We start from the raw sequence: 23077 nt of genomic DNA, 5'->3' as shown, positions 1-23077 counted from the left end.
ATCCTAGTCTTAAATCCGAAGCATGAAGAGATCAAGTAACTTGTCTGGTATTACCCCAGTAGTGGGTAGGGGAGCTGAGTTTGAACCCAGGTTTAATTACTGATGCCACTTGAGTTAAGGGATGAGGCTTGAGGGAAGAGGGCTGAACAGGCATTTGTGAGGTTGCCAAGGAGAGGTGGAGCATCCTCCTTCGCCTCCCTCCACCCCGCAAAAAGCAGTGCTTATCCGCACCTGCAGAGATTGGCAGCCAGCTTTCACACTTTCCAGGATAGGGTGTGGCTAAGGTGAAAAGTGCAAGGCTGAACAAGGGAGCTGGCGGAGAAGTAAGTATAGGATAGACTGTTTTCCGGAGCCTGCAGAGAAAGCTTAAGGCGGCGGTTTCTCCCTGCAAATGCAAAGTGTGGCTCTTGTCTGCTCAGGAGTTTGGAAGCGAGCGGGCGGCGGGTAGTAGTAGAGGTCTTTCGAGTCCTTAAAATCCTTATTGGTCCAGCCGGCCAAGGAACTTTGGAGGAGGGGGTGGGGGTGGGAAAGGAAGCCGAGAACCGGCGAGTGCAAGATAAAGGGGAGGTGCACTTTCAGAGCCGGGCTAGCTCTCTCGTCGCTTTCCGGACAGGTCCCAGGCGGTCTTTCCCGCAACTCCGCGCCGCAGACCCCCACGGCGGACCCCATGGCGGACCACAGGTTCAGTGCCGTGTCCAGAGGGAAATCCTGCTGCAACATATCCAAGAAAGCCCAGATCTGTCTCTGCCTGGTTTTCGGTCTTCTGGTCGTGGTGATCATCGCGGTGGTGGTGGGGATCCTGATGTGGCACCAGCCGCCCAAGCACAAAGAGTGGAAGGGGGCGGGCACCACCGCTCATTTTTACGAGATAATCCTGGGAAGGTGCTACACCTACACTCAAATCGTGCGACCCGAGCTGGGGTGAGTCGGTGTCCCGTTGGCGCGCCGCTGGGCACGGCGGGGCACGGTGGGGCACGGCGGGGCACCGCGCGCGCAACACAGCATCTTCTATTCCCGGCGAGCGGAGAGGCCCCGGGCGGGTGCCGGCTAGCTAGCGCCGGCCTTGACATTCCGCGCGGCTCGCCCGCGCGCCTGGCGCTGGCCCCGGGGCATGCGGCTCAGCGGCCTAACCCGGGGCGTTCACGCCCGCCTTGTGCGCAGGGAGCGCGGGGGTGGCGGGGTTCGAGCCGCAGGGGCGCAGAGAACTGGTCCTCGCGGAGGATCACCGGAAGGTAGACCTTGCAGGGGATTTCTGTGCGCGCGCACCTGCCTGGTTAGGTGGCTCGTGAAGTCTGCGAGGGGTGGGGGGGGGGGGGGGGGGGGGGTGTGGGTGTGTGTGTGTGTGTGTGTGTGTGGCGCGCGGGCAGGAGGGGAGGGTGGCATCGGAAGGGCCAGACCACTAAAATGAGTCCCATTCATGAATATAAAACCCTTCTCTCGCGCCCGGAGATCAATGGGACCACAACACTCAGTAACAAAACTAAAACGAAACAATAACTTTGGGAAGTGAGATAAAAGTTACGGTGGCAGGTGCATCAGTTCGGCGTATCAGTACAGATCCCGAAAAGGCCGCCCGCGTCAGTCTGCGGAACCTTTCCGGCGCGTTCCTGCTTCCTCCTCCCAGCAAATCACCCCCAAAGGGAACTGCTTTCTTCACTTTCATTCCCAGGGTTTGGTTTCGCCCACAGAACTCATTTTTGAAGTTGTACATGAAGTAGAACCAGCCAGAAGTAAAAAGCTGCTTCTCAGGCAGCCGAAGGCGGGCCGGTGGAGCCACGATTTCTGCTCTGAACGTGAGATCGCGCAGTGAATTCCATCCACCTGCCAAACACCGGCAGCCCCAACCCCCTCCCCGCGCTCTCTCCGCCCCGTCGATTCTTGCACGTTTTTCCTGGTCACAGATTGCCAAGGTCCCTTAAGTGTTTTGTTTCCAAGTAATTAAATAGTTAATTGAGAAATCAGAAGTTGAAGCGTTCCTTTAGGTTACACTTAAAGTGTAAATAAAACCACGCGCTATCTAATCTGACTTGTAAGGATCAGCGCGGCTTTAAAGTTTCATCCTAATATAACAGTGTTAAGATTTCTGTTGTTGTCCAATGTAAATTCACATTATCGGTTAGACTGTCGTCACCATGCAGCAAGCAAGATGCTCCCTAGAAACCACATGACTCTTTAATGTTTGCCAGGGTGCCTGCTCAGTATGAAACACACTCACACATGCAGACACTGTATAAATGGGTTAATATTGAATATGGTACTACGTGCCAGGCACTTAAGAAATAGGAAATCATTGAGTCCCTTTGCAACTGTCTGAGTTAACTGCCACCCCCATTTTAGAAGCGAAAAAACTGAAACAGAGAGTTTGAGTCAATTGCCCAAAATTTGGATCCAGAGACTGAGCTCACCCACTGCACTATGCTATGTATTCCTGTAGACAGAGTGACCATAAAGTTTACCGACTATGTCTGAGACTTTTTGAAAACAAAGGGGATGCTGTTAATTAATTATGCTTAGTCATAGATATACTAGAACATATCCTTTATCCTTCCAGAGTTTAAGAGCACAATCTCAGGAATCACGCTGTTTGGGTTTTAATCTTGGCTCTGTCACAGGGTAATTTTGGGCAAGATACTTTCTCCGTGCTGCAGTGTTCCCAGCTGTAGAATGGGATGGTAGAATCGACCGCATGTGGAAATTCTGAGAATTAAGAGGAATAATCCTGATATACACAGACATCTTTTAACAGTAATAGAGATCAAGGCCAACGTGACAATGGATGCCTAGCATTAAAGTTATTTAAATTACAATGCAGTGTATCAGTCCTCCAGTGATGGAATTTATGTTCTTTTTTAAAGTTTATTTATTTATTGTGAGACAGAGTACAATCAGGGAAGGGGAAGAAAGAGAAGGAGAGACCGAACTTTGGGCAGGCTCTGCGCTGTCAGCACAGAGCTAGATGGTGGGCTCAAGCTCACAAACCTGAGACCATGACCTGGGCTGAGATCAAGAGTTGGAAGCTTAACCCACTGAGCCACCAAGCACCCCAAATTGTGTTGTTTCCAATTTTTTTTTACTATTATTTACAAAAAAAATTAAACCAATGTTTTTTGAGATCTTTCAGTGTCAGTACAGGTAAATTTACCTCATTCTTTAAAAAATATTTTTTAGCGTTTATTTTATTTTTGAGAGAGAGAGAGAGAGAGAGAGAGAGAGAGAGAGAGAGAGGGAGAATGATTGGGGGAAGGGCAGAGAGAGAGGGAGACACAGAATCTGAAGCAGGCTCCAGGCTCTGAGCCATCAGCACAGAGCCTGATGCAGGGAGCAAACCCATCAACTGTGAGATCATGACCTGAGCTGAAGTAAGACAGTTAACCCACTGAGCCACCCTGGCGCCCCTCCAATTTTCAATCCCATTCATTCAGTCAACAGATATTTGCTGAGCACCTTCTATACTCCAGGCAGCAATCTACCGCTGACCACCACAGGAGTGGATTGCCAACTTCCCACTTCCATGAAACTTTCATCCCAATAGGGAGAAACGTCCTTCAGTGAATGTTTTTTTACATTTATTTTTGTGCACTTGCAGGGCTGTTTCGGTAGGATAGGTTTCTGGTGGTGGAATTGCTGGATTAAGGGCACGATCTTGCATCTTTTAAATTTTGATATGTATTTCTAAATTCCCTCCAAAATAGCAGTACCACTTATCTTCCCTTTATCATCTGTCACAGGACATACTTTCCCACAATCTCTTTATTGCTGAATAGTATAATAGCATCTCATTGTTTTCTGATTATCAGGGGGTCATAGCATATTGGATATGTTTACTGGTCTTCCATATTTTTATCTGTGAATTTTCTGTGCAGATCTTTGCTAATTTCTACTCAGTTGCATATTTATTTCTTTAAAATTTTTTAATGTTTATTTATTTTTGAGAGAGAGCATTAAGTGAGTGGGGTAAGGGCAAGACAGAGGAGACCTAGAATCCAAAGTAGCCCCCAGGCTCTGAGCTGTCCGCACAGAGCCTGACATGGGGCTTAAACTCACAAACAGTGAGATCATGACCTAAGCTGAAGTCGGATGCTTACCCAGGTGCCCCTATTTATTTCTTTTTATGGGCATTCATGATACATTGTAGATCATGTATATAGCATGTCCTTTCTGCTCATTGTCCTTGGAACCCTTATAACTTCTGTTGCTCCCCCAACTCTTGAGACTTCAATGTCAAGGTTATGACTCTGATCACGAATCTCCTTCTTTCTATGTTGTTGGAAGTCTGGCATGCTACTTCCTGTGTAGCCATACCCTCTCAGCATCAGAAATCTTTTCTCTGATGAATTCTGAAGCCATTCCTGTGACCCTCTTCTCCCACCCATCCCTTGCTGGGCCACTGTCTCCTGCTTTGTTTTTTTTAATATTGGGCCAGAGTATCAATTTATGTCAATTGTTCAACCTGTAATTCCACTTTGACCTGGTACTTCTAGTTCGTCTTAACTCGGTAGGTCGTTTTTGCAGCTACATGTTAACATACAAAAATTTGATATGTTATGTGATTCCAGAAAAAACAAAACCAGTATCAAAAACAATGCATTTGATAATCATAACTATGTAAAACTGAATGTAAATGGGAGAAAGGTAGTAAAATACAGCACTGCTGGGTGAAGGAAATTGTTGACCACTGATCCTTACTATTCCACCACTGATTTTAGGCCATCAGTAAGTTTCTTGTAGATTTCTTTCCTTATTTTTCCTTATTATTCTTCAGTTTCAAATGATCTATAATTTGCATCTGGCTTATTTGTGACTGTATAATAAATCACCCCAAAGCTTAGCGGTCTAAAACATAAAGCATTTTATTATTTTATATGACTCTTTGATCAACTTGGCTTAGCTAGGTGGTTCTTCTGCTCCTTGTGATTTTGGCTGGGGCCAGAGTTATTTGGGGGCTCAACTAAGTTGACATATCCAAGATACGTAAGACATCACTCACATGAAGGGCACCATGGAGAGGTCCACTGAAAGACTCGCATTGTTGGGATGCTGGAAAGGTGGAGTATCATGGTGTCTTCTGCTGTCTCAGAGTCACAGCCCTGATGTTTTGACCCTGTGAGCATGTTTTGCTGGCAGCACCCTAGATGTGATCACCGCCTCACAACCATTTCTTAGTTTGATATTCTTTTTACCAAGAAAGATTAGGAATGAAAAACAGCTTTATTTTCCAACTTGGCAAATCCTGACTTGAAAATGTTTGCTCTTGATTCTGTCTAAAAAATGAATCTGTACCTTATCATATGTGGTGAAAAGAAATGAGGTTTACTTCTGACACTCTGCCTAGAAATCTTCTTAGTTGAATTCCTAAATTCTTCAGGTATTTCTGTTACTGCAGATGACAGTGTTACCACCACCATAAAACACGGGTCACCTTTTTCTTAGGCTCCTGTAACAATTTCTTCCCTGTCACTCCAGTCTTCAAGAACAGTCCTTTCGAGGTCTTTTTTTCTTTTTTTCTTTTTTTAAAGTTTTATTTACTTAAGAAATCTCCACACCCAAGGTGGGGCTTAAACTCACAACCCAGAGATCAAGAGCCACATGTTCCTCTGAGCCAGCTGGGTGCTCCTTTTTGAGGTTTTTCTTAGCTCAGCCTGCCACTCACTTTCAATGCTGATGCCACACTGTGGTAGTCAGGGTTCTCCAGGAAGAGAGAAAGAAAAAGAGTTGGGGAGGGGCAGAGATGGGAGGGAGAGGAGATGTTTATTTTAAGGCATTTGCGCACATAATTGTGGCAAGTGACTCATCCAAAATCTGAAGGGGGTGCAGACAAGCCAGAGACCTAGAGAAGAGTTGATGTTGCAGCTTGTGTCTGAAGGTTATTTGCTGGCAAAATTCTCTTTTCCTTGGGGGAGCTCAGTCTTTTTCTTAAGGCTTCAGCTGATTGAATGGGGCCCATGACTGAATGATTGGAGAGCAATCAGCTTTACTCAGAGTCCATCCATTTAAAGTGTGACGTCCACATGTGTGTAACCAAATATCTGTGACCAAGTTGACACAGAGAATGAACCATCATGTTCATGTGTTGGGGTTCTGTTACAAAGCACCTCCCTTCTGGGTTCCACTTTCTATTTGGCTTATCTATGGTTGATGTACTACCCTAAACTGTAGTGACGTAAAACGACCACCATTTATTATTTTTCATGATTCTGTGTGTTGACTAGGGTCAGTTGGATGGTCTGTTTCACTGATGTCAGCTGGGCTGTAGTCATCTGGAGGGTGGCTCTACTGGAACACCCCAAACATTGCAGTTGTGTGATGGGACCCTGGTGCCCGGGCACAGCTGGGCTACCCAGGGCTCATCTCAGGGCGTCGCTCCTCCACATGACCTCTCCATGGTGCGGTTCCATGTCTCCCGAGTTCCTCAGCTCTTTCCAGTGGAGCCTGGTTCTAGACTCCTAACTCGCACAGCATCCCTTCCACCACATTCTACAGGTTAAAACGGTCACCAGGCCTGTCCAGGTTCAAAAAGAGAGAAAACAAACTCTACTCTGTGATAAGAAGAGCAACAAAAATTCTGTGGACACCTTAGCCCTTATGTATCTTTATGTTAGCTTTTGTGTTATTTTTATTAAAAAATTTAAAATTTTATTTATTTATTCATTTTGAGAGAGAGAGAGAGAGCGCAAGAGAGTGAGCTAAGTGGAGGAGGGGTGGAGGGAGAGGTAGGGACAGAATCCCAAGCATGGAGCCCAATGTGGGGCCTGATCCCAGGACCATGAGATCATGACGTGAGCCAAAGTCAAGAGTCAGACACTTAACCAACAGAGTTACGCACGCATCCCTTTATGTTAGCTTTAAAATTTTTATTTCTTTCTTGTCATTTTTGTTCTTCTGTTACATCTATTGCTCTTTATACGTTATGGCATTTTATTAACTAGATTAAAATTTTTTTCACATTTATTTATTTTTGAGAGACAGAGCACAAGTGGGGGAAGAGCAGAGAGAGGAGACACAGACTCTGAGCAGGCTCCAGGCTTTGAGCATCAGCACAGAGCCCAATGTGGGGCTTGAAGCCACAAGCTGTGAGATCATGACCTGAGCTGAAGTCGGCTGCTTAACCCACTAAGCCAACCAGATGTCCCTAACTACATTTTTAGCGTATGTATTTTTTAAATGTTTATTTATTTTTGAGAGAAAGAGAGACAGAATGCAAGCAGAGGAGCAGCAGAGAGAGAGACACACAGAATTGGAAGCAGAGTACAGGCTCTGAGCTGTCAGCAAAGAGCCTAATGTGGGGCTCGAACTCACAAGCTATGGGATTATGACCTGAGCCGAAGTCAGATGCTTAACTGACTGAACCACCCAGGTGCCCCTAACTAGATTTAACAATGATAAAAAATGTGATACATGCCTCCTGGAACATAAGCTCATTGAATCTAAGGGCTTTTTGTCAAGTGATATATATACAGTAAGCAAAAATAGTTGAATTAAGTGAATGACATAGAAGCCAGTATATTACAAATAATAAAAACAAACAGAACTATAATAAGTATACCTCCCCAACAAACTTCCATACCATTGCTCCCAAATCTCCATTAGTCTCTATTTTGGGCTAATAGAGAATTGATGTTTCTTTTATATAATAGCTTCTCAGGATTTCTTTGTAGGTCTTAGGACTTTATCTTCTTTATATATTCCTTTTCCCAATTTTCCTTTTCCAAAATCTCTCACCTCCATAGAAGTCACTTTCTGTCAGTCTTTTAGTGTGGGTAGGTGAGTATTGAAACTTGTCCCTGCTTATCAAGATGGAACTTTCTTTCTTTCTTTTTTTAATAGTTTATTGTCAAATTGGTTTCCATGAAACACCCAGTGCTCTTCCCTACAAATGCCCTTCTCCATTGCTACCACCTCCCTTTCCCCTTCCCCTTCAACCCTCGGTTCGTTTTCAGTATTCAATAGTCTCTCAGGTTTTGTGTCCCTCTCTCTCCCCAACTCTCTTTCCCCCTTCCCCTCCCCATGGTCCTTCATTAGGTTTTTCCTGTTCTCCTGTTAGACCTATGAGTACAAACATATGCTTTCTGTCCTTCTCCACCTGACTTATTTCGCTTAGCATGACACCCTCGAGGTCCATCCACTTTGCTACAAATGGCCATATTTCATTCTTTCTTATTGCCGTGTAATACTCCATTGTGTGTATGTATGTATGTATATACATACATACATACATACACCACATCTTCTTGATCCATTCATCAGGTAGTGGACGTTTAGGCTCTAACTTTCTTAAGTTAAATCAGAGGCATTAAATGCAGAACCTTCCTGAAGAGATGACACCTGGTTCTGCTGTCTCAAGGTCACACCCAGAAGCTGCCTTATGACCCAAGATGGCCCTGGGCACGTGACCGGAGGGACATGTGGCCAAGACTCATCAGAGTGTCAGCAGATGCTTAGTGCTGACAATTTGGAAATATTGATACCATGGGAGACTGTCACCTGTCCGGGCAATAGACAGGAGCCAGGGAATGCAGGTGGAGGGTGGAGCAGAGTCTGCAGGTGGAAGTGGAGAATCAGCACCCAGGGTAAGATGGGGCTCCAGGGAGGCAGCCAGAGGTGTAATTCAATTCAAGGAATCTTACCGCCTTGGAGAAAACCAGCCCTCTCCATGAATTTTAGGCATTGATGATTGCTGCTGGCTGTTTAGGGACAGGAGTGGGCATTCTTCTGATAGCTCCCTTCATCCCTGCCCCATACAAGCTGGGGTTCCTGAGGGAAGAGACTGTTTTACTCACCCCTGCATCCTCTGTTGTTCAGCACACTGGTCATCACATTATAGTCCCTTGGTAGATGCTTGCTAAGGTGAACTCAGTGAAGTCCACATCATGCTGGTTGAAACATACACAGTATTTAGAAACTTAATCAGAAAGCATTCTTCATCCATCTTAACTTGCCTTCTGATGATCTCGGACAGATCATCTGCCCTGTCCCTGTATTGACTATTATTTTGGATTCCTTTTTCTTCATTTCACAATTTCTTTTGGTCTCTCCTTCCTCTTCAAAACTTATAGCAAGATTTCTCAGGGACCAATTCTTCATTTTCACTTCCCCATAGCTCCCATTTGAATGACTACAGCATTTTATTAACTTATACTCAGTAAAATTTATGAGTTCACATTGTACAAAATAGCAAATCCATACAAACATATAATAAAGACTCACTGTGTGCCTAATGCTGGGGCTCATGCTGGGGTGGGGATGGGGGGCTCAGAGAGGAAGAAAACGCCAGTCTTGCTATCCAGGACCTGAGGGGAGGTCTGGGCGGACTGGCCTGGAGACATGCTGCAAGGCAGTGTGATCTGTAATGGCACAAGAGTGTGTCCATGGATGAGTGTGGCTCCACAGAGCAGGGGTGCTTTCTGTGCTCTAAGCCTTTTGCTAGATTCTGTAGGGGTAAGATGTACTTAAGTCCTTAACAGACAAGAAAATATGTGAATTTCTTTGAGCCACATCCCTGTAACATACCACAGAGATTCAGAAATGAGCACCTGGTGGACCAGAGTCAGGAAAGACTTCATGAAAGAAGTAGCATATGAGGTCTTACTTTTATGATAGAATTTCAGCAAAGGGTGTTCTGAAGAGTGTATGTTAAACTGTTGAATAAACCTGGGAGAGAGATAAGATGCTACTGCTGGAGGAAGACTGGCCAATGGATGAACCAAAAGTCTTTAAAGGCTGTGGTACCTTGGCAGGATCCCACTGGTTAAAGGGTGTGGACTCATGGTGGCCCAGCCACAACCTGGATCTTCTCAGTGTACAGGAAAGTATGAGCATGAGTATATTTGCACAAGGCAGAGTTCTATAATGTTTTCCCTGTGGGCGATAGGATGACCACCTGCTCAGTGTCTGTCTTCCCAGCTAGACATTGAGCCTCATTAAAGCAGAATAAAGTTCATGGCCTCACATTCACCTGTGTGTGTCCTCAATTCTTAGTGCTATCATGATCCACAGGCTTCCTTTAACCCCACTTTTCATTCTGGGCTCTAAAACAGAGACCAGTGGTCAGAGTCTTAGATGCACCTGACTGAATATGGAAGGCAAAATGCACCTGACTGAATATGAAGGGCAAAGTAGGGAAAGTGAAACTGATTTACAAAGTGTAGGGTCTGGGTGCTGCTGTGATTACAAATAGGGAAATTGGACTGCAGAGCTGAGTTATCTCTGGAAGGAAGGGTGGAGTACACATGCAAGCTGTGTTTGGAACTTCCAGACTTGAGGTGCTGCCAGGACACCTAAGAAAATGTAGCTCAGGGTAGAATCTTCTAGAAGGAGAGGCTACTTGAAAGCCTTGGGGGCCCATCAGATGGCTGAGTGAGGAAAGACAGAAGTAAGGGATGAAGGAAAAGGAGAGACGTTACTTCTGTGTTTCACTTCAGAAGTTCCTAGAAAGGTCAGGAGTGCTCACTGGGGACATCCAATCCATGCTTCTTGTTCTGGTATTATTATTAACAGCTGAGGGAAGTGGTGGTATTCTGCCTGGAGAAAACTTGTTCTTTATCACAATGAACACTCATGACTTGCCTGCTTCCTCCTTTCCTATTCAGAAAGAAAGCCCTTGAAAAACAGTTGCCAGAAGTCCATTTAGAAATTTTGAACAGAGAAAGGTTGAGAATCAACGTTTATGGGCTATATACAATGTACTAAGAAATGTACATATATATATTAAATTTAATTAATTAATTGATTTTATTATTTTTGCTTCTTTTTAATTTAAATTTTATTCAAATTTAAATTAAAAAAAATGTTTTATTTATTTTTGAGAGGGAGAGAGACAGAGCAAGAGTGAGGGAGGGGCAGAGTGAGAGAGACACAGAATCCACAGCAGGCTTCAAGCTCTGAGCTGTCAGCACAGAACCCATGCAGGGCTCAAATTCACAAACCGTGAGATTATGACCTGAGCCAAAGTTGAATGCTCAACTGACTGAGCCACCCAGGTGCCCCTAGAATATTATTTTTAAAGTTATGCATGTATGTATTTGTTTTTGAGTAGGGAAGGGGCAGAGAGAGAGAGTGGGGGGGGTAGAATCCCAAGCAGACTATACACTGTCAGTATGGAGCCCCCAATTTGGGGCTCAACCCACGGACCATGAGATCATGACTGTATCCAAAGTCAGATACTTAACTGACTGACCCACCCATGCACTTCTATTTAAATTTTAGTTAACATACAGTGCAGTATTGGTTTCAGGAGTAGAATGTAGTGATGAATCACAAACAAATGCTCATCACAAGTGCTCATCACAACAAATATCCTTCTTAGTGCCCATCACCCATCTAGCCCATCTTCCACCCACATCCCTCCATCAACTCATAGTTTGTTCTTTACCATTAAATGTCTCCTGTAGTTTGTTTCTCTCTCTTCTCTTTCCCCCCTACTTCCATATATTTCTCTGTTTTGTTTCTTAAATTCCACATATGAATGAAGTCATATGGTACTTGTCTTTCTCTGATCGACTTATTTTGCTGAGCATAATACATTCTAGCTCCCTCCATTGACATATTTTGCTTAGCTTAATACATTCTAGCTCCCTCCACATCATTGCAAATGTCAAGATTTCATTTTTTGATGGCTGAGTAATATTCCATTATATATGTACAGATATAAATACATATATAACATTATTTTTAAAAAATAATTTATTGTTGGTGTGCCTGGGTGGCTCAGTTGTTTAGGCATCTGACTTTGGCTCAGGTCATGATCTCACGGTTCATGGGTTCTAGCCCCGTGTTGGGCTCTGCGCTGACAGCTCAGAGCCTGGAGCCTGCTTCAGATTCTGTGTCTCCCTCTCTCTCTGACCCTCCCTTTTCATGCTGTGTGTGCCTCTCTCTTTTTCTCAAAATTAAACAGAAAACATTAAAAAATAATTTATTAAGTCAGCTAGCGTACAGTATATACAGTATAGTATTGGCTTTGGGAGTAGATGTCCATGATTCATCATTTACATACAATACCTAGTGTTCATTCCAACAAGTGCCCTCCTCAATGCCCATCACCCATTTTCCCTGCTTCCCCAACCCTCATCCTCATCAACCCTCAGTTTGTTCTCTGTATTTAAGAGTCTCTTATGGTTTGCCTCTCCCTCTGTTTGTAACTTATTTTTTTTCTCTTCCCCTATTGTCTTCTGTTAAATTTCTCAAATTCCACACATAAGTGAAAACATATGATATCTGTCTTTCTCTGACTGACTTATTTGACATAGCATAATACCCTCCAGTTCCATCCATGTTGTTGAAAATGGCAAGATTTCATTCTTTTTCATCACCATACTCAGTATTCCATTGTATATGTAAACCACATCTTTATCTTTTCATCAGTTGATAAACATTTGGACTTTTTTCATAATTTGGCTATTGTTCATAGCACTGTTATAAACATTGGGGTACACATGCCCCTATGCATCAGCACTCTTGTTTCCTTTGGTTAAATTCCTAGTAGTGTTATTGCTGGGTTATAAGGTAATTCTATTTTTAATTTTCTGAGGAATCTCTACACTGTTTTCCAGAGTGGTGCACCAATTTGCATTCCCACCAACAGTACAAAAGGGTTTCCCTTTCTCCATATGCTCACCCACATCTGTTGTTTCTTAAGTTGTTAATTTTAGCCATTCTGACAGGTGTGAAGAGGTATCTTAATGTGGTTTTGATTTGTATTTCCATGATGATGAGTGATGTTGAGCATCTTTTCATGTTTCTGTTAGTCATCTGGATGTCTTCTTTGAAAAAAATATCTATTCATGTATTCTGCTAATTTCTTCACTGGTTTATTTGTTTTTCAGGTGTCAAGTTTGGTAAATTCTTTATAGATTTTGGATATTAACCCTTTATCTGATATGTCATTTGCACATATTTTTTCCTGTTCTGTCAGTTGCCTTTAGTTTTTCTGACTGTTTCCTTTGCAGTGGAGAAGGCTTTTATCTTGATGAGGACCCAATAGTTCATTTTTGCTTTTGTTTCCTTTGCCGTCAGAGACATGCCAAATAAGAAGTTGCTGTGACTGAGGTCAAAAGGTAGTTTCCTGTTTTCTTCTCTAGGGTTTTGATGGTTTCCTGTCTCACATTTAGGTCTTTCATCAATTTTGAATTTATTTTTGTGTATTGTGTAAGAAAGTGGTCCAGTTTCATTTTTCTGCATGTTTCTGTCTAGTTTTCCCAGCACCATTTGCTAAAGAGACTGTCTTTTTTTTTTCCATTGGTTATTCTTTCCTGCTTTGTCGAAGATTAGTTAGGTATACATTTATGGGTCCACTTCTGGATTCTCTATTCTATTCCACTGGCCTCTCTGTTTTTTTGTGCCAATACCATACTGTCTTGATGATTATAGCTTTGTAATACAGCTTGAAGTCTGGGATTCTGATGCCTCCAGCTTTGGTTTTCTTTTTCAATATTACTTTGGCTATTTGGGGTCTTGTGAGGTTCCATGAAAATTTTAGCATTGCTTGCTTTAACTCTGTGAAGAATGCTCGTGCTATGTTGATTGGGATTGCATTAAATGTGTAGCTTTTGGTAGTATTGACATTTTAACAATATTTGTTCTTCCAATCCATGAGCATGGAATGTTTTTCCATTTCATTGAGTCTTTCAATTTCTTTCATAAGATTTCTATAGTTTTCAGCGTATGGGTCTTCTACTTCTTTGGTTAGGTTTATTTCTAGGTATTTTATGGTTCCTGGTGCAATTGTAAATGGGATAGATTCCTTGATATCTCTTTCTGTTGCTTCATTATTGGTGTATAGAAGTGCAACTGATTTATGTACATTGATTTTATATTCTGCAACGTTGTTGAACTCGTGTATCAGTTCTAGCAGTGTTTTGGTGAAGTCTTTCAGTTTTTTCATGTAGAGTATCATGTCATCTGTGAAATGTGAAAGTTTGACTTCCTCTTTGCCAATTTCGATGCCTTTTATTTCTTTATGTTGTCTGATCGCTGATGCTAGGGCTTCCAACACTGTATTAAACAACAGTGGTAAGAGTGGACATCCCTGTCATGTTCCTTATCTCGGGGGTAAGCTGTGAGTTTTCCCCATTGAGGATGATACGAGCTATGGGGTTTTCATCAATGGCTTTTATTATGTTAAGGTAAGTTCCTTCTATCCTGAGTTTCTTGAGGGTTTTTATTAAGAAAGATGCTGTATTTTGTCAAATGCTTTTTCTGCATCTATTGACAGGATCATCTGGTTCTTAACCTTTATTCTATTAATGTGATGTATCACATCGATTGACTTGTGAATATTGAACCAGCACTGCAGCCCAGGAATGAACCCCACTTGATCATGGTAAATAATTTTTTTTAACATACTGTTGAACTCAATTTGCTAGTATTTTGTTGAGAATTTTTGCATCCATGTTCATCAGGGATATTGGCCTATAATTCTCCTTTTTAATGAGGTCTTTGTCTGGTTTGGGAATGAAGGTAATGTTGGCTTCATAAAATGAGTCTGGAAACTTTCCTTCATTTTCTTTTTTTTAGAATAACTTGAGAAGAATAGGTGTTAACTCTGCTTTAAATGTCTGGTAAAAGCCCCTTGGGAGGCTGTCTGGCCTAGGACTCTTATTTGTTGAGAGATTTCTGATAACTGATTCAATTTCTTTGCTGGTTATGGGTCAGTTCAAATTTTCTATTTCTTCTTATTTGAGTTTTGGTAGTGTGTGTATGTCTAAGAATTTGTCCATTTCTTCCAGGTTGTCCAGTTTGTTGGCATATAATTGTTCATAGTATTCTCTAATAATTGTTTGTATTTCTGTGGTGCGGTTTGTGATATGATTTTATATATTTGGGTCCTCTCTCTTTTCTTTTCCAGAAGTTTGGCTAGGGGCTTATTCATTTTTTTTATTCTTTAAAAAAACCAGCTCTTAGATTCATTTTATTTGTTCTACTGTTTTTTTTTTAATTCTATACTGTTATTTCTGCCCTAATCTTTATTATTTCTCTTCTTCTGCTGGCTTTGGACTTTCTTTGCTGCTGTGTTTCTAGTTCCTTTAGGTGTGAGGTAGGGTTCTTTATTGGGGATCTTTCTCGCTTCATGAGATAGGCCTAGACTGCAATGTATTTTCCTCTTAGAACTGCCTTTGCTGAATCACAAAGGGTTTGGACTATTGTGTTTTCATTTTCATTTGCTTCCATATATTTTTAAATTTCTTCTTTAATTTCCTGCTTGATCCATTCATTCTTTAGTAGGATGTTATTTAACCTCCGTGTATTTGGAGGTTTTCTAAATTTTTTCCCTGTGATTGATTTCAAGTTTTATAATGTTGAGATCTGAAAATATGCATGATATGATCGCAATCCTTTTATATTTGTTGAGGGTTGTTTTGTGACCCAGTATGTGATCTATTTTGGAGAATGTTCCATAGGCACTTGAGAAGAATGTGTATTCTGTTGCTTTTGGATGAAAAGTTCTGAATATATCTGTTAAGTCCATCTGGCCCAGGGTATCATTCAAGGCCATTGTTTCCTTATTGATTTTTTGCCTAGATGATCTGTTCATTGCTATAAGTGGAGTATTAAAGTTACCTACAATTACCATATTCTTTTCAGTAAGATTGCTTATGTTTGTAATTAATTGATTCACATATTTGGCAGTTACACATTGGGGACATAAACATTTACAATTTTTAGCTCTTCTTGATGAATAGACCCTTTAATTATTATATAATGCCCTTCTTCATTTCCTGTTACAGTCTTTGGTTTAAAATCTAGTTTGTCTGATATTAATATGACTACTCCAGCTTTCTTTTGACATCCAGTAGCATGATAGATGGTCTCCATCCCCTCACTTTCAATCTGCAGGTGTCCTCATGTCTAAAATGAATCTCTTGTAGGCTGCTCATAAATGGATCTTGTTTTTTTTTTTTTAAATCCATTCTGATACCCTAGTCTTTTGATATTTTTTATGTTTTTTACTTATTTTTGAAAGACAGAGAGAGACAGCACGAGCAGGAGAGGGTCAGAGAGAGAGAGGGAGACACAGAATCTGAGGCTCTGAGCTAGCTATCAGCACAGAGTCCGACGCAGGGCTTGAACCCATGAACCGGGAGATCATGACCGAGCTGAAGCCAGAGGCTTAAATGACTGAGCCACCCAGGTGCCGCTTGATACCCTAGCCTTTTGATTGGAGCAGTTAGTCCATTTACATTCAGAGTGATTATTGAAAGATATGAATTTAATATCATTGTGTTATCTGTAGGTTTCATGCTTATGGTGATGTTTCTTGTCCTTTGTCGTCTGCTGCTTTCTACTCACAGAGTTCCTTTTAGGATCTCCTACAGGGCTGGTTTAGTGGTCATGACCTCCTTTAGTTTTTGTTTGTCTGGGAAAGACTTTATCTTTTCTTTTATTCTGAATGACAGCCTTGCTGGATGAAGGATTCTTGGCTGCATACTTTTCCTATTCAGCACATTGGATAGGTGTTGCCACGCCCTTCTGGCTTACCAAGTTTCAGTGAACTGCAGGTCTGCTGTAAACCCTATGTGTCTACTCTTGTAGGTTAATGCCCATTTGTCCCTAGCTGCTTTCAGAATTCTTTCTTTATCTTATTTTTTGACAGTTTCACTATGATATGTCATGGTGTTGACCTGTTTTTATGCCTCCTGGACTTAAATGTCTGCTTTCTTTCCCAGATTAGGAACGTTCTCAGCAGTAATTTGTTCATATAAGCCTTCTGCCCCTTTCTTTCTCTCTTCTACTTCTGGAACTCCTTTGATATGGGTATTATTTCACTTCATTGAATCACTTAGGTCTCTAATTCTCCCCATGATCTATTAATTTTCTATCCCTGTTTTTTTAAGCTTCATAACTTTTCATCATTTTATCTTCTATTTCACCTATTCTTCCCTCTGCTTCTTCCATCCTTGCTGTCACTGCACCTAGTTTATTTTGCATCTCATTTAAGGCATTTCTTAATTTATCATGACTATTTCTTAGGTCCTTAATCTCTGCAGCAATAGATTCTCTCTGTCTTCTATGCTTTTTTCAGGCCCAGCTATAAGTCTTACTAATATTATTCTAAATTATTGATTAAATATATTGCCTATATTTATTCTGAGGAATTTTCTGGCTGTTATTTCTTCGTGGAATTTTTTTTTTGAAGAGAATTCTTCCATTTATTTCATCACTTTTGCCAGTTTCCTGTCTTTTATGTGTTTTAATAGCTTGTTATGTGTCCGACACCTGAAAGCACTACTATATTAAAAGGGGTCATGTACTGTTCAGGGCCTGGCACAAATGTTTTTGGAGTGCGTTGCATGCATTCCAAAGATGTTGCATCTTTCATTGCTTTATCTCACTGGATTGGTCTAGGTGTGTTTTGATTTGTTTGTTGAAGTAATCCTGGAAAGAAGGGAAAAAGGAAAGGAGGGAATCTTATACAAAGAGAGAAATGACAGGGGCAGAGAAAAAAAAGACCAGGCAGGGAGTCAAAGAAACTATTAGGCTTAATCCAGAAAGAGAGAGAGAGAGAGGAAAATAAAGAAGGAGATACAGAAAAGGTGTAAAAAGAATAGAGTAAAAGTGACCGATTAAACCAAGAAACAACCAGAACAGAGAAAGAAATACAGAAGAAGAAACAATCATAACAAAAACTGGACTAACATACAAAACCACAGGACAGTTGTCTATTGAGGCCTTGGAACTGGTGGCTGTGCTGGTCTGGAGGAGGTGACCCCTGGTGTGGTCAGTGTCAATCTCACGCTGGTAGATAAGCACTTACCAGGCACAGAGGTGCAGGGTTTAGCGTAAGCAGGTCCTGTATCCACTAGGGGCTGCGGTCCTGCTCCCTAAAGTCCCACCTTATTGGTGATGGGAAGAAAACTGATGACACCCCAATATCTCTTCCCTGGACTGAGTGTCTCAACCGTGCTGTTCAGGTAACCTTCACAGAGTAGCCCGGGCAGGCTGGCTTGCCCTGCTCCATAGTCTCTCACACCTCCTAGGTGCTTGGCTTGGATTCAAACCCCTAAGTCTTAATGGATCCCCCTCCTCCCAGGCCTGGGTCTAGGATAGTGCCACTCCTCTGCCTGGCACCTGCTGAGTCTTTTGTCCTTGGAGGGCAATAAACCCTCTTCTCACAATACTCGGGAAAGGGGACTGCTCTCTCCCAGCGTGCCCCCAAGATCGCTGCAGAGCCACTCAGGCACACACACGTCCAGCTCTGGTCTGGAGCAAGTTGCACACCTATGAAAACTCTGACCTTTAGCTTTTAAGGCTGTTTGCAAAGTAGAAACTGGCTCTCTGTATTTTTCATTCCCCCGTCCACGGATCCGAGAGGTTTTTCTCTTTTCCAAATATAATTCTACACTCACCCAGCCTCTCTTTCTCTTCCTTTTCTTTCTCCACCAAAGGGGTTCCCCTCTCCATGCCTATGTTGCCTCGTTCATCTCTCTCCATACACAAACATGCAACTCTGTCCTGCCAAGCTGTCTCTGCACATCTGTGGGCATGCTTCTGTCCCTCTGTAGCCTGGATTCCTGGTGTTCCAATTGTTCTGCCCTCAGTACTGCTGTGTTTGAGGGACGAGGGAAATTCCGATCCCCCTAGCTCTCTACCACTTTGACTCACCACCTACACCACGTCTTCTTTATCCATTCATCAGCCAATAAACATTTGGGCTCTCTCCAAAGCTTGGCTTTTGTTGATGAAGCTGCTATAAACGTTGGGGTGCATGTGCTCCTTGAATCTGTATTTTTGTGTCCTTTGGGCGAATACCTACTAGTGCAATTGCTGGGTCATATTGTAGTTCTATTTTTAGTTTCCTGAGGAATCTCCATGCTGCCCTCCAGAGTGGCTGCACCAGTTTGCATTCCCGTAGTCGGTTCGCTTTAAACTTTTTCAGAATCCTATCAATAAACTCTCAGGACACACATCCTATGGTTGGGGAAATGGATCCTGAGAGAGTTTAAATAGTTTGGCTTATCCTACAGTCAGTCAGAGCAGGTTGGGTACTTTGTGTGGCCCAGTGCAAAAGGAAAATTCAAAGCTCATTGTTCAAAGAGCAAAAGAAAGCTTTTACTTTCTTCTGAGATCTTGTCACACCAGCCGGGTGGTTTTTTCTTGCTATTTAGTGTTGAGTCTCCTTGGACACAGGGATCCTTGCAGGGACAAAGCTGACCCTCACAGGTGCCTGGGGCCACACTCTACAATTCACCAGACACTGACCTTCCTGCACTCATCCTGCTGGGAGCAGAGTGCAGCAGCCTGAGCCCTCCCTCCCTTGGGAGGTGAGAAAACAGTAGGAGGTGTGAACAAGGGCTCCAAGCCCTGGGCTTCAGTTTCCCATTGGCCTTACCTCACAAGACACAAAGCAAAGATAAAATTACTGAGAATTTCCAGACAGCAACTGCAAAGCATTAAACTCCAAGTGTGGGAACTTTCTGAGTTCAGGGCCCCATGTGACTGCTTTGATCAGATGCCCAAGTTGGTTTTGTAGTTAGTTAGTCAATGGCAGGGTGGGGATTGAAACATGTCTCTTTCCACTCTTGGGATTATCAGATCCATTAGATTGATGGGAAAACCGAAGCATGGAGTGATTTTCCTAAGGACCAGTGCTGGTAAGTGGGAGAGCTGGTTTTTGAACTGACTGCACAGCCTGCAGCCATCATATCCTACGGCTTCCAAAAGACTGTCCTCTCAGCACATCTCAAGGCCAGAGGCAACCCATTCCTAATATAGGAGCATTTGTGTAGTTTCCAGATGGAGGCATATGTTACTTTCTCTGACTCAGTGTGAGTCATGAGCCTGCAGTGTGAGGTCATTGGGCTCCTCCTTTTAGGGAAGCAAGGTCCCAGAGCCCAGAGCATTGTCTTTCTGTACTTATGGACCTCTGCGGATAAAGTAGCAGAATGCCATGTCCTGGCTGGTGGCCAGGACGTTTTCTTTGTGACTTATCTCTCCTCTTGAATCATCACCTCCTAGAGCTGAGTCAGGAAGGATGTAGTGCGTGCTCTGCACTCCAAATCCTGTGCCTGTGGAAGGCATTGCTGATTGATCCCAGCACACCTGGCCCAGTCTCAAAACTGTCCACACAGTATGCCACATGGATGCCTCCAGTTGGTCAGAGTTATTCCAAGAGATCTATTTGTCATTCTGCATCAGAATCCTGTTGCTTGTCAACCTAAGTTGGTCAGTATGAAGTATTATTTATCCTACTTGGGAAAAGCCACCATCATGCCATCCATTTTCAGTCCTGGGTGCCTAAGTTCACGAGTGACTAACAGTGAGTAGATCCTGAAGTGGGGGCAGCAGGAGAAGAAGCTGGATAAGGAAGCTTGAGGGCCTGGGGCTGCTGGGCTTGGAGAAATCTGATGTGACAGAGTATGGGTGACCTGGTGGTCTCTTTGAGTTGAAGAATAGTCTTGATGCCAAGGGATCAGGGATGTGTTGTGTTGATCTCTTTATAAGGCAGAATCAAAGCCTCAAATAGAAAAATGTCAAGAATAACAGCCAACATTTGCACATCTCCCCATGATTGGAGTTCATTTGTCAGAGTAGAAGTTTCAGAAAGTTAATACAGAAGCAATGCATGCCAAAGGTTTATTTACTCATTTATGAAGACATCAGTAAGATGATAAAGTCAGTTCAAAGAATAGCTTAGGGGCACTAAATATTTATACATATTTAAAGTAGAATATTAGAATTAGATAGGTTAGATATAAAACTGGTTAATACTCTATAAGTTAATTAAAAGTCATAACCTTTGGGGTGTATCTTTCCTATCAGACAAAGATTATTTGCATCTTTAACCAACAGGATGTATATAGTTAACATCTAACTTTATAAGCTTTGAGAGTAAATAGAAATAATGAAGATTTTTTCTGCTAGATAATTAAATAATTCTAGGGGAAAATCTATCAAAAAATGCCCCGTTAGGACACTGAAAGGACATCCTGCTCACTTTTAGCCTTATTTTAAAATTATAAATATTTCCATAACACATTTATTCCATAAGTATTTCTCAAGCTTTTGTTATGTTCCAGAAACTCTTTTCAATCCTGGGGAGAGAGCAGTGAACACAAGAGACTGCACCCTTGCTCACATGGGTCTTTTATTCTAGTGGGGTTGGGGTATAGACAGTGAATAAAGCAGGAAAATATACCATGTGGCAGATGGTGGAAATGGTATAATGTGGGCTAGGGGGTGGTGTTCGGGTGTTAAGTGCAATAATAAGATAAGAAAAGCTTTACTAAAAGCTGACATTTTAGCAAAGATCTGAATAAAGATGGGGAGCAAACCCAGAAATACCTGGGGGAGAGTCTTCTAAGCAAAAGGAAGAAGTGAAGAGGCAACGCAAAACAGCATGAGTCCCAATAGGAGTGGAACTTTTTGTTATAGAAATGTTAAAAAAAAAAAAAAAGGTAAAACTGGAGAGAATAGTAGTTAACCCCATTTATCTAATACCCATCCTTAAAGATTATCACACGTTGCTGTCTTATTTCTTCAATCTTCTCACTTTTTTTCCCCCCTCTAAAGTACTTTACAGGAAATTCCAGATTTTATGTCATTTTGTGTATAAATACTTCAGTCTATATCTGTAACAAAAAATAATGTTTAAAAAACATAGTTGAAATACTATTATCATTCTTGACAAAACTTTTTTTTCATAGTTAAATAAAAGGTTTTTCTTTTTCCACTTATCTAATTTATGAAGAATGTAATTAAATTATATACTTAAAACAAGTAAAGCCATACTTGTAAACAGGCAAACAAGCAGTCAAGTTGGGTGTACTGTACAGTAGCCTGTTAATTACATAGAAGATGGGCAAATTGTAGAGAGAACGGATAGCGTTGGTTAATGCAATGAATCAGTCAAGATAGGGTCAAGTAAGAGTTTTTGCAATAAGTGAATTGAGAAGTGGTTAGATATTTTTTTCTTGCCATTAAGGAACCTTTTAGAAATAGATCAGTTCAGAAAATTACCAAGACAAAGTTTGTGGCTTTTTAAAAGTTTATTTATTTTGAGCGAGAGCAAGAGAGCGAGAGAGAGAGAGAGAGAGCATGGGAAAGTGGGGGAGGGACAGAGAGAGAGGAGAGAGAAAGAATCCTTAATCCCATGAACTGTAAGATCATGACCCAAGCTGAAATCAAGAGTTGAGCTTTACTGACTGAGTCATCCAGGTCCCCCAGGTTTGTCGGTTTTGTTCATTTTTATTTTTTAAGTAGGGTCCGTGCCCAAGGTGGGACTCAAATCTATAACCCTGAGGTCCAGAGTCCCATGCTCTCCTGACTGAGACAACCAGGTACTCCAAGACAAAGTTTTCTTTAAGTGAAGTATGTGGGAAGAATGGGTGCAAGATGCTAAGAACAGAACAGGAAACTGAGTGAGATAAAATCCAGAATTGATTTCAGTTGCATGCCTGTGAATGTGTGCATGTTTCAAAGACCCAAGGTTTGGTTGGGGAAGAATAACTTTTTTCATGGACTTTTGTTTCTTATCTCAGTGAGGAGTAGGGCATCATCTTTTTCAATAAAATGTCACCAGTAAATATCTACTCTGGAAGGACGGGATGATGAGAATCTTGTTTTGAAGACAAAAAAGAATGTGAAAACTGACATCAGAAATTTCAAGAATAAATGGAGCAAAGAGTAACTTTCTCTGTCCTTGCAACGACTCTTATTTTTTCTAATTACAAAAAGAAAACAAGCCATCAGAGAACATTCAGAAAAATACATAAATATAGAGAATACAAAATCACTTGACCCCCAAAGTAGAATTCTAAATAGTGATGAATGCCACAAATACCAAAACAAACAAACAAACAAACAAACAAACAGTGTTCTCCCTAAATTCATGTTTATAGTGGTGTCTCTGGCACTTTGTATTCTTTGCAATCTTTCTCTCATAGAGTCCCTCTTAGGATTTCCTGTAGGGCTGGTTTGGTGGTCATGAATTCTCTCAATTTTTGTTTATTTGGGAAAACTTTTATCTCTCCTTCTATTTTAAATGACAGGCTTGCTGGATAAAGGATTCTTGGCTGCATGTTTTTTCTGCTCATCACATTGAAGATTTCCTGCCATTCCTTCCTGGCCTGCCAAGTTTCATTAGATA

The 23077-nt window shown here is 41.9% G+C and overlaps 1 protein-coding gene across 4 annotated transcripts in view; it reads left to right on the top strand.

Annotated features, from left to right (window-relative positions):
* The first annotated feature begins 213 nt into the window (after nt 1-213).
* CD38 (CD38 molecule) overlaps nt 214-23077 on the top strand; it is a 55321-nt gene continuing 32457 nt past the window's right edge. For 2 of the 4 annotated variants that reach the window (XM_029948498.1, XM_029948523.1), the window contains exons 1-2: nt 349-398; nt 614-921. In XM_029948498.1, coding sequence (XP_029804358.1) covers nt 392-398; nt 614-921 — 315 coding nt within the window. In that variant the 5' untranslated portion in view covers nt 349-391. The other 2 variants (XM_029948507.1, XM_029948516.1) reach the window with 2 other exon arrangements.

This window comes from Suricata suricatta, chromosome 1 (genome assembly GCF_006229205.1).
Source record: "Suricata suricatta isolate VVHF042 chromosome 1, meerkat_22Aug2017_6uvM2_HiC, whole genome shotgun sequence".
Classification (NCBI taxonomy): Eukaryota; Metazoa; Chordata; class Mammalia; order Carnivora; family Herpestidae; genus Suricata; species Suricata suricatta.
This window is presented reverse-complemented; position numbering and strand designations above follow the sequence as displayed.